The 12,686-nt window shown below is 37.5% G+C and overlaps 1 protein-coding gene across 3 annotated transcripts in view; it reads left to right on the forward strand.

The window, feature by feature from the left end:
- Zfand3 (zinc finger AN1-type containing 3) overlaps positions 1-12,686 on the forward strand; it is a 242,989-nt gene that overhangs the window by 144,217 nt on the left and 86,086 nt on the right. For all 3 annotated transcript variants that reach the window (XM_048805234.1, XM_015487674.2, XM_048805233.1), the window contains exon 3: positions 8,122-8,304. In XM_048805234.1, the coding sequence (XP_048661191.1) occupies positions 8,122-8,304 (183 nt within the window). The remainder of the gene's footprint in view (positions 1-8,121; positions 8,305-12,686) is intronic.

Below are 12,686 nucleotides of genomic sequence, written 5' to 3' on the forward strand. Positions count from 1 at the left end.
CCATTATGAGTCAGCATCCTCATATCAAAGAAAACATTGACCTTTGTTTTTTTTTGGGATTGGCTTACTTCACTGAGCATTATATTCTCCAGCTCCATCCATTTACCTGCAAATGCCATGATTTTATTCTCTTTTAATGCTGAGAATTGTTCCATTGTGTGTGTGTGTGTGTGTATATATATATATATACACACACACACACATACATACACACCAGAGTTTCCCTATCCATTCATCTATTGAAGGGCATCTGGGTGTGTTCCACAATTTAGCTATTGTGAATTGTGCTGCTATAAACATTGAAGTGCCTGTTTCTATGTAGTATGCTGTTTTGCTATTTTTAAGTCTTTGAGTATAAACCAAGGAGTGGGATAGCTGGGTCAAATGGTATTTACATTCCCAGTTTTCCAAGGAATCTCCTTACTGCTTTCCATATTGGCAGGACCAATTTGCAGTCCATGAGTGTGCCTTTTCCCCTACATCCTTGCCAACACTTTTTATTGTTCGTATTCTTGAAAGCTGCCATTCTGACTGGAGTGAGATGAAATCTTATGGTAGTTTTGATTTGCATTTCTCTAAATTACTAGAGATGTTGAACATTTTTTCACATGTTTATTGATTGATTATATATTCTCTTTGGAGAAGTATCTGTTCAGTTCCTTGGCCCATTTATTGATTGTATTATTTGGTTTTTTTGGTGTTAAGGTTTTTGAGTACTATATATATATCCTAGAGATTAGTGCTCTATCTGATGTGCTTGTGGTGAAGATTTGCTCCCATTTTGTAGGCTCTCTATTCACCTCACAGATTGTTTCTTTTGCTGAGAAGAAGCTTTTTAGTTTGAATCCATCCCATTTGTTGATTCTTGGTTTTAATTCTTGAGTTATAGGAGTCTTATTAAAGAAGTTGGGGTCTAATCCAACATTATAGAGATTTGGGCCTACTTTTTCTTCCTTGAGGTGCGAGGTCTCTGGTTTTATTCCTAGGTCTTTGATCCACTTTGAGTTGAGTTTTGTGCATGATGAGAGAGGTTTAATTTCATTTTGTTACATCTGGATTTTCAGTTTTCCCAGCACCATTTGTTGAAGAGGCTATCTTTTCTCCAGTGTATGTTTTTGGTGCCTTTGTCCAATATAAGATAACTGTAGTTATGTGGGTTAGTCTCTGTGTCCTCTATTTTGTACCATTGCTCTACAGGTCTGTTTTGGTGCCAATACTATGCTGTTTTTGTTACTTTTGCTCTTTAGTATAGTTTAAGGTCTGGAATAGTAATGCCACCAGCTTTACCCTTCTTGCTAAGGATTGCTTTGGCTTTTCTGGGTCTCTTATTTTTCCAGATGAATTTCATGATTGCTTTTTCTATTTCTGTGAGGAATGTCATTGAGATTTTGGTTGGGATTGCATTGAATCTGTATAGTTCTTTTGGTAGTATGTTCATTTTTACAACATTAATTCTGCCTATCCAAGAACAAGATAGATCTTTCCATCTTATAAGGTGTTCTTTAATTTCTTTCTTTAGCATGCTGTAGTTTTCATTGTAGAGGTCTTTCACTTCTTGCGTTAAGTTTATTCCCAAGTATTTTTTTTTTTAGGCTAATTGTAAATGGGGTGGTTTTCCTAGTTTCTCTTTCAGAGGATTTGTCACTGATGCACAGAAGCTTCCAGTGGAAACATGGAGATATAATTTGTGATATAAAATGAGATGGGGTTTCAAGAATGGGAATATGTGAACTGGCAAAGTGCCTTGTACCCGTGCAAGCTGGGAAAATGTTTGCTTCATGGTACACTCTTCAATAGGATGATCGTCAAATTAACCTGGGTCTCAAACCCCTGTCTAGCACTTGCTTGGGAGGGGAAAATTACCCAAGTTTGCCATGCCCCCCCACTGTCCTCTGCTGAAATGTAGGGATTACATCTACTGTCCTGTAAATTTTGAAGATTAAATGAGAAAATGAATGTAAAGCCCGTGTCACAATGCTTAGCTTATGGTAGCCTCTTAATTCTTAGTTCCTCAATCTCCTTTCATTTTATTTTCTTTATACCCAGTTTTAGCGTCTGTAGTAAGGAACTATAAGCCTTAGTAGTGAGCCACATAGTCTTAATGAGTGCCGCAGTCTGGCTGGGCACAATCAGGAGCCACTTGTCAAAAGAAACTAACTTTATTTTTAGAACCACACACGCCAAACAAAACAGCCTCTCAGGAAAAACCCTCAGAGCCTCAACTGCCACCACCGGCTTCCCACAAGCCTCTCTCTCCCACACAAGCTTCTCTCCACCTCCCACAATCCTCCTGCTCTTGAGGCCGATTGGCTGGGTCACGTGGGCGGAGCCAAAAAAGTCCCCCAATGAGCAGCTCCGTGGTCTGAAAGGGCAGGGAAACAGCCCAATGAGCATCACCGCAGAGGAGCCAATCAGCTAGATGTTGCTGAGGCCGCTGTGAGCCAATCATCAGCCGGCAGCTGGAAGTTTGCTGGGGCCCCTTCGGCTGTGGCTCTCAACAAATGAGTGAGTTAGAAGTATAGTTGGGTTTCTCATCTCTTTTGATTATGAAAAAAGAAATTCACATGAATCTTGGAGTGCCCTTGAAGGCATACAAAATAGTTTATGAATGGTTTAAAGGAACAATTGAAAGATAATTCAGAAAACATCTGGCCACTTTTTCAGTTAACATTTGCAGAACACTTTGTTCTACGTCCTGTATAATGCATGAGACTGACAAGTGGACAGGTGATTTTTACACACAATAGTGCATCTTGGGCTGCAGGAAATCACAGGATGTTGTGCCAAGAGAATTTAACAGCTTGTATCAGTGTTTTAAAAATGTGCATCTTCTCTTACTGATTTATATACTTCTAGCAATATAACCTAAGGAAGTTTAATGAAATCTTGATTATAATAGTAAAAAATTGACAATGGAAAATGTATAACAATAGTTAATTGGTTTAATTGATGTATTAATAAATGGAAAATACTCATTGGTCACACAGATATGCATTTGACAAACAAAAAAAAATTCATTACACATTGCAAAGAGAAAAAAATAGGCTACCAAAATGGTTAGAAAGAAAAATTAATTTATTTTGTAAGAAAATTCATTTCTTGAAATCACTGAAAGTTTTTCCAGGTTACTTTGAAAAAAATCATTTTAAAATATATATATTATTGTCATAATTTGGTAGAGGATGGGCGTGTAAGCCAACTAAGCATTTTGCCAAATCCAAATATAGTATATCCAAGAGAGAAACAACATGCACATCAAAGGTGAGCAAGATACAGTTCCAGAAAAGTTGCCCAGGTGAATGGGCTTATTAGCAGCACAGGGCAAAGTGCTTTCACAATGCTCCCAGTTTTTAGAGGGAAATTTTATAGTAAGAAGATTGGCCTGTGAAAAATCATTCTGAAAACATGGAGGAAAAGATGTCCAACAAGTATGTGGGTAGGCAAACCCAGGGAATCCACTGGCTGTTTTTCCTTAGCCAGCATCCTTAAGTAACTTATCTCCATCTTGTGGAAACCTCCCATTTCTAGAAAGCAATTTTAAAAGTATCTTTTTTGATAAAATTATTTTTCCTTCTAGTTAATAATAAAGTAAGCTGACAAAGTCCTGGCTGTTTGCTTTTGAACAACAGTCTTATTAAGGGCAAAAGTTTTTGCTCAAGTTTTACAAACAAGTTTGTTTTAAAAGACTTCTCATAAACCTCTCTAATTCACAGCTCTATTCAAGAATGAACTTACACCTTTGGATATACCTTTAAACAGCACCAATGTATAAAATAGATGACTATTCCCATATTTTTCTCATTTATAGAAAAGGACTATCTTGGGGCTTTCTAGTTTTCCCTTTTATATGAAAATTGTGTAATAAGTGAAAAGATCTGTACTGTGTCAGGATCAGATAAAGTGGTTGTTTCTGGACTTTTCATCTATGTTGCTTTCCAGTGTAGAATTCCTTGCTTCATCCATCCCTTCTTTTTGGCAGTGGTCAAAAGTTGGATGCTGGATGAAGGAAAGGCACAAGAGAGTAAGGTTGCAAATTCCAGGGTCAAAAGAAGAAACCATTCTTTTTTACTGATCCTTTCTTTAAAGTAGAAACTAAACCCCTTATCTCTCACCATGCACAAAACTCAAAGTGCATCAAGGATCTAGGAATTAGACCAGAGACCCTTCGTCTAATAGAAGAAATAGTAGTCTCAAATCTTCATCATGTCGGATTAGGCCCCAGCTTTCTTAACAAGACTCCTAAAGCACAAGAAATAAAATCAAGGATCAATAAATGGGATGGATTAAAACTAAAATGCTGCTTCTCAGCAAAACAATCAATGAATGAGGTGAAGAGAGAGCCTACATTTTGGGAGCAAATTTTTGCCACACGCACATTAGATAGAACACTAATCTCCAGGATATGTAAAGAACTCAGAAGACTAAACACCAGAAAAACAAACAACCCAATCAATAAATGGGCTAAGGAGCTGAACAGATACTTCTCAGAAGATATCCATTCGTTCAACAAATATATGAAAAAATGTTCAGCATCTCTAGTAATTAGAGAAATGCAAATCAAAATTACTCTTAAGATTTCCACTCACACCAGTCAGAATGGCAGTTATCAATAATACAAGCAACAATAAATGTTGGCGAGGATATGGGAAAAAAGGTACACTTATACATTGCGTGGGACTGCAAATTGGTGCAACCACTCTGGAAAGCAGTGTTGAAATTCCTTAGAAAACTTGGAATGGAAAAACCATTTGTCCCAGCTATCCCGATCCTTGGTCTATACCCAAAGAATTTAAAAACAGCATACTACAGGGACACAGCCACTTCAATGTTTATAGCAGCACATTTCACAATTGTTAAAACTGTGGAACCCACCTAGATGCCCTTCAATAGATGACTGGATAAAAAAAACTGTGGTAACTATACACAATGGAATATTACTGAGTGCATAAAAGGAGAATAAAATTATGGCATTTGCAGGTAAATGGATGGAGTCAAAGAATATCAGGCTAAGTAGGCCAATCCCCCAAAAACAGATGCAGAATGTTCTCTCTGATAACTGGATGCTGACCCATAATGGGAGGGTTGTGGGGAGAATGGAGGAAGTTTGACTGGACAAAGAGGAGATGGAGAATGTTAAGGGGGTATGAGGGATAGGAAAGATGGTAGAATGAGATGAACATCATTACCTTGGGTACATGTGTGACTGCACATGTAGGTGTGACTCTACATCGGGCACAACCAGAGAAATGTGCTCCATTTGTGTACAATGAATTGAAATGCATTCTGCTATCATGCATAACTAATTAGAATAAATTCAAAAACTAGAAACATACCTTTCATTTTCAATTGCTGTCATATTATTGAACATCCATGTGCCAAATACTTTAGGCATGTTTTGTTATTTAGTTATCATTATCCTGAGAGGTATGAGTAACTACCCTCCCTTTGTTTTACAGACAAGACCCTCAAAGATTAAAAGGTTGCTTTTAGCTTTGTGCCCTGAAAAGTCAGGATTTGAATCCAGGTCTGTCAAATGGTAACGTTCTTTGTATTGCATAAACTGATAACTTTGGCAGGGGAGTTAGAAGACTCTTAGGACTAACTCCAAATTTCTGATGAGTTACATAAATTTTCTTATCTCTTGTTTGCTTTTCCTGTAAGAAGAAACTATTGAGGTGACTCTTAGTCATTTCTGAAATAAAATGATTCAATTCAAGCATAGAATGTATAGATTATCTATCAGCTCTCTTTATGGACAGCTAGTTTGGTTTGTAATGAATACTGTTTGTTTCTGACACCATCACCCTGTGGAGGTGTGAAAAAGGCATATCAGGAGAATGGGTTAAAAGAAGGTAAATTTTTGAAGAAAAGCACCTGAGCATCCAAGGAACATGGCAAATGTGGGCTGACGATTTTGTGGGTAGGACCTGGCAATGTCTTTAGACACCAACTTCATAAGGTTATTATGCCTAAATGAGTTTCTGTTTGTTTATGTTTCTGCCTGTCTCACCATCTTTCTTTGGGGATGGTGCTAGACAATACAATGATGACTCAGTTTCATTTTTTTTAGGGCCTTAAGACATTTCCAGTTAAGTGATAGGTGGCTATGAGAGAGAAACACAATGACTATTGACATAAGAGAGCTAATGCAATGGCCTAACATAAAGAAGTGTCGTTGTTGCATTATTTATTCCATTTGTACAGTATCTTTCTTAATGATGTTATACAGATAACATTGAGAGAATTAATTATTTTACATGTCAAAATATTGAAGTATAAAAAAATAATTAGGAGAAGTAAATATCCAGAAAAGAAGCAGTAGACACTTAGATTCCTCCTTGGTATAGCAGGTTGGAGACTTGGGCCAAATTTATTGCACTCACCAGTGGTGTTGGAATGGGTGGAAGCTTGACATGGAAGCCCCTTTTGCGGCTGGTCTACTGCTTACCATTCTGTACCCTGTGTTTGTGATTGAGGGCCGTGAGCTTTGTTGTCAAATGGACCTACCCCTTTTACTTGTTAGCTGTTAACTTGGAGCAAATTTCCCAAAAGTTCTAAAGTCAGTTTCTTTATGAAAGAATTTGGTATCGTTAATACCTGACTTGAGTTTTCCTAAGAATTAATGTAAATTACACACACACACACACACACACACATACACACACACATACACATACTGGGTTTCTGTTTTCGCGACTAAAAGGCTCAGGGGTCACTCCAGTTGAACTGGGCTGACTGGGCTGCGCAAAATAACCACACAAGAGACATGAATACCTTTTCTTTGGGGTTTCTGTGATGGCTCCTCTGACCTTAAGGGTCCTCAGGAAGAGAGAGAGCAAGAGCACTTGCTGACCCCTTTTATTGAGGAGAAGCTATTCAAATGAGGCAAGGGGTCAGGTTTCATTGGGCTGAGTCTATCTTCATGATGTCCACTGTCAGCAGGTTGACTGACACCTGGGTAGGCCACACCCAAGGGCACAGTAAGAGAAGGGGACACACACAAGGCACTTCCATGGAAGATTCTATCCTAACAGGGCAAAGGGTTATATTACAAAGGAACAGGTGAGCGTAGCTTCACCCATGGACTGTAGCAAGACACACCCATGCACGAGACACCGACCCTAGAACCCAAGAAGGATGGAGAAAGCTCTGTCACATTTCTGTGACTGAGCGCCTCAGCACCCAGCCGGGGAGTGTGACTTAGTCACGTGCAAGGTTGGTCTCACACACACACACACACACACTTATGTGTATGTATACACATATCCATTTATTTCAATGCCTGGCATATGGACAATGTATCATGAATGCTAGAAATTCTTATGCTCAGAATATGTCAAAACATTGATTCTGGTGAAGTTATAGAGCATGATAACCGGGGCTTATCTGTGACTCAAAATATAATTTATGTGTAGTTGTAAGGATGATCTTTTACTTCTCTGAATTGATAAAGTATAATCTGTACTTCTTAGAGTATCATTAGATGTTTTGAAATGAAACATAAGGAGAATATACATAATAATCACATTTGTGTATCCACTACCAGCTTAAGAAATAAAAAATTGCTAGAAGGCTGTCCTCCCAATGTTTTTAATATGTCTCTTATAAACATAATTGGACTTTGTTTATTTAATCTGAATTTTTTGTGTTTGCTGGTAAGTTTAGTCTGTTTAGTCTGTTTATATTAGTATCATTACTGATATATTTGAACTTACTTCTACCGTATTATCTGTTTTCTATTTACCTTACTATTTTGTGATACCGTTTTCTTTATGATCTGCTCTCTATTGGTTAGAGCAACTTAATTTCTCTTTATTCCTCTTTTTCCTTCTGTTGATCATCCTTCATGATTAACAACAACATGCATCTTTCACTTTGCAAAATCTAACGTTGAAATCAGTGTCTACCATTCTTCTCAACAATAAAGACATTGGAAAACTAATTCTAATCACCCTCCACCAATGGTTTTGATCAGTATTTTATTTCCATTTTTTTAGTTACCCAAATTAGACTTTATTAATTGGTATTGTTACATTTAATTTTTATGTTAACTTATGTTGTTTTCTGATACTCAGATTGTGAATTCCTTAATTAAGTGGATATTCTCACTTTTTTTTAAAGATTTTCAAAAGAAACAACCAGACGATGATTCCGCTCCAAGTACAAGTAACAGCCAATCAGATTTGTTTTCTGAAGAGACCACCAGTGACAACGATAATACCTCGATAACCACGCCAACTCTTAGTCCCAGCCAGCAGCCGCTTCCGACAGAACTGAATGTAAATTCACCGAGTAAAGAGGAATGTAAGTGCCTGGATTTTGAGAGGTGGTAGAGAGAGCAGCCTAAGAAATGTATTATGAGCTTCTTGGTAATGCCTCATGCTCAAGGGTGGGGTGGGGAGGGGGGTGGAGTGGGCAGCAGTTCTTTAAATTCAAGGTAAGTATTCACACATAGAACCCATGTTCAGCAAGTTAGATAATAATTTTCAGCCATTCCATAGAGTGAAAGTTTTTCTTGGATGATAGATTTTTACATTAATTGTCGAAGTACACAAAGTTTTAAGCCAGTATATAGCAGTGACTCTCAGTTCTAGTTGCACATTAGATTCTACTGGGAAATTTTTTTGGAGGCAGCAGGCGGGAGAGTGGGGTGGTGGTATTGGGGATTGGACTCAGGGGCACTTATCCACTGAACCACATCCCCAGACCTTTTTGTTTTATTTTGAGACAGGGTCTTGCTAAGTTGCTGAGGCTGGCTTTGAACTTGGTATCTTCCTGCCTCAGCCTCCTCAGTTACTGCGATTACAAGTGTGCATCACCACACCTGGCTATATACTGGGGACTTTTTAAATAATTTTAATCGTTAGCTCCACTTTTGATTCTAACTTAATTGGTCTACATGGAGGCCCTAAAATATCTATCTTCTCTCTCTCTCTCTCAAGCTCTGCAGAGGATTCTAATATGCAGCAAGAATTTAGAGCCACTGGTCTAGGGAACTTAACCCTGTCATTAACTAGATCTTGACTGTTACTAAGCATTTAACTTAGGTAATAAAACTATATATAGAACACAAGGGAGTAGTTTATTTTGTTTACTCTTCTTCTATATGTCCTTCAGTAATGAATACTATTATACATGTGATATGGAAGTTTATTGTCTTTATAATGCTCTCTTTTGGGACACAACTAACTAATAGTACTTGTTGATGGCACAGCAGTTTTTGCCTTTTAAAAGCTTTACTTTATAAGGTTGGAATTTAGTGTTTCAAGTTTCATGAATATCCATAAATGTGATAGTTCAGGAAGTTGTTTTAGTCAGTTTTTTTGCTGTTGTGACTGAAAGTCTCGACCTGAGCAATCTTAGAGGAGGAACAGTTTATTAGAGGGCTCACAGTTTAAGAGGTCTGAGTCCATAAACAGCCGTCTCCATTCCTCACAGTTCAAGGTGAGGCAGGACATCATGGCAGAAGAGTGTGGCAGAGGGAAGCAGCTCACATGGTGATCAGAAAGCAGAGAGAGGTCTCCACTTGCCAGATACAAAGATGTACCCCAAAGCCACACCCCCCAATGAACCACTTCCTTTAGCCATACTACCTGCCTCCAGTTACCACTGAATTAATCCCTGTAATCCCATAGGGATTAACTCACTGATTAGGTTGAGGTTATAACTCAATCATTTCTTCTTCAAACTTCTAGCATTGTCTCACACGTGAGCTTTTGGGGGACATCTCACATCCAAAGCATAACAGATGTTCTGTTCACTAATTTTAGAAAAGTTAGGAGAAAACAAAGATTTATCCAAATCGTTCATATTCAGATATATTTAGAATATAAAAGACAGTTTTCAAAGAATTTATTATTAAGCAGGAGAAATTAAATGTATTTGTTATGTTGTATCAGAGTTTATTAACCAGAAGTGACTCCACCCCCACATCATTTGATAATGTCTGAAAGCCAGAAATATTGCTGAACATCCTGGGTTGCATAGGACATCTTTCCCTCCACAACCAAGAGTTATCCAACCAGACATGTCAGTATTGCTGAAGTTTAGAAACCTTGATACATAGTTGTATGCACCAATGTTAATGGACCTTACATGTTGAAAATAGGGACTGTCGAAGAAAGGCATTGGGCTCCTGGAGGAAGTGATATTGAAGATGGATAGAAGGTAGTGAAAAGATATTCTCCACACAGTAACATGAGCTGTGGAATAAAGCTTCATGGCATTCTTCATTGTCTAGTGACTCCTTTAGAGACATTTGTGGAGGAGAATAGAGAACAAGGCTGGAAAAGTAAATTATGATGAAGCTGTAGAAGCTTCAATGCCCAGCTAAGCTATTTGGGCCATGATAAGCAGAGAAAGTAATAGCATTACAGTTATTTTTAAGAAGTAATCTGATAGTATTGAAAATTGGAAGTACTATAATGGAATAACATTATAGAGAGATAATTTTTAATATTATGATTTGTTGAGTGGAACCAGGGCAGACAGTAGGAATCATTTAAGAGGAGATAAAACGGATGGTAGTGGTAATGCTAAGGCAGTAGGTTTTGTTTTGTGAAAATCAGTTCGGTGTCATGTATTTAACTGTGGAGCTGATCAAAGCTTTGGTCCCCTGTCTTAAAAAAAAATACACACCATTCATTTGTGTGCAGTTTTCCACAAAATTATAAAGTTCATTATAAGCCCTAAGGTCAAGAACTTAATAGTGTAAGGGAAAAGTCGGAGCTGGTAAGGATCTCATCTGATGGAACCTGGATTGGAGCTGTACATACCAGGAATACACTACCACAAACCAATTTCAGTCAGCCAAAATGTAGGTAAGACTGAGATAATAATAGCTGCCTTTGACTGAGCACTTTATGTGCAAGACAGATTCTACTTGTTTTGCATATTTTCTTTTATTCCTCATGACAACCCAGTGAAGTGGGTCTTATCATTATCCCCATTCTGAAGATTATGAAACAGGCATAAAGAGATCATACAATATGCCTGTGGTCACAAACTAATAGATACCAGGACCAGGATTCAGATTCAGGCATTTGGCTTGAGTTCATGCTTTTAATCATTTAATTCACAATATAAAATATACTTATTGCAGAGAATATTCATATTGGCAAAGTCAGTGCTTGCTCTGCCTATAATCAAGGTCTGTGGAAACCCAAATCATAACTAAAAGTTACTTTAATTCATCTTGAAAAAGCAAAACAGGAATTAGAAATAAACATATTCATATGATTAAAACATTTTCTTTGGAGGGAGACCTTCATGGGAAGCTGACCCATAACAAAAATTTATATAGCAAATTATGGGTTCAGAACAAGTAGAGTTAAATTAAGTGAATTTTTAAGCAAAACACGCTGAATGTCTGGTATGCCCTAAGAACATACAGAGTAAGTCTTACTTCACTGTAAGATTCCATCTTCAGACCATTTCCCCTTCTGCTGCCTGGACTTAGTCCTTCCTTGAATTCTAGAGCCTCTGGGATACAATTCTTTCTATATTTTCATAGTTTACTTGCCTAGACCATTGTAGAATGCCATGCATTTCCTTCTGATATATAAATACCTGAAGTCTGATAGGATGTTTAGTTCTACTAACATTAGATCCATTCTCTCTCTTTCTGGGGACTGCCTTGTGCTCATCTTAGAGTTATACTCTTTGAAGGTCATCACATTTCCTAATTCCTCAGGTTTTCACATATCTGGGGGAAATGAGGAGATTTGCCAGTTTGAGATATGATATTGACTTAAGTTTATATTGTGTTCAACTGAGAAGGTTGAGTTGGCACTCTGGAGAACACAGTGTAGGTTCTATGTAATAACAGTAGTTTAAGCTTTAGGGGTTAAATGCCAAAGATGAGACCTACAAAAATCAGTGAGGATAGACTTTGAGTGAAACCCCCACATTTAGAGAACAAAAGTGATAAGAAGCAACTGAAGATGTCAAAGAGGAGAATAATGATGGTGGACAAGGTCACAAAAACCAAGCAACATGTTATTGAGTGTGGGGTTTAATAATAATGGTAACAAAATGTGTACTTCATATTTATGAAGTGCTTGCTCTATTGTAAGCACTCTTCTTAGCTTTTTATAGATATTGACATTTGATTGTCAATAAAGCCTATGAGGGGAGAACTTTTTATTATGCCTATTTTTATAGATGAGAAAGTTGAAGCACAAAGAGGTCCAGTAACTTCTGCCTAAAGGTAAAGAGCTTCTGTTTGGCAGAGGATCCCATATTCTAACACACTAATTTAGATCCATAGTCTTTCCTTTCAAACACTCTAGCATATTGCCTAAATGTTGTGAAAATTCTGCAGAAGTTATAAACTGACAAGAGGCATTTGGATTTGGTGATTATGAAACTGGTTACCTTAATAAACTATTTCAACTATTTGTACTTTCATTTAGCAGTCTTCACTCAGTGCCTGCTATATGTTAGGCACTAGGTTTAGTGCTATTACAGAAATGAATAAGATTAGATATCTACCCACAGGGAAGTCACCTTTTCAAATAGAGATTCTGGCTTTTTATCCCAAATAGGCACATAATAATATTGTGGTATAATGAAGGCAGATGCCAGCAGTGATTAACAGACATGTCATTTGCAAAAGCTTTCCCATTTGGGCTTTACTACACCTTCTAAGTTGAAGGCAACTGTGCTAGAGTAAGGAAGATGTATGC

This window comes from Marmota marmota, unplaced genomic scaffold (assembly GCF_001458135.2).
Source record: "Marmota marmota marmota unplaced genomic scaffold, marMar, whole genome shotgun sequence".
Taxonomy (NCBI): Eukaryota; Metazoa; Chordata; class Mammalia; order Rodentia; family Sciuridae; genus Marmota; species Marmota marmota.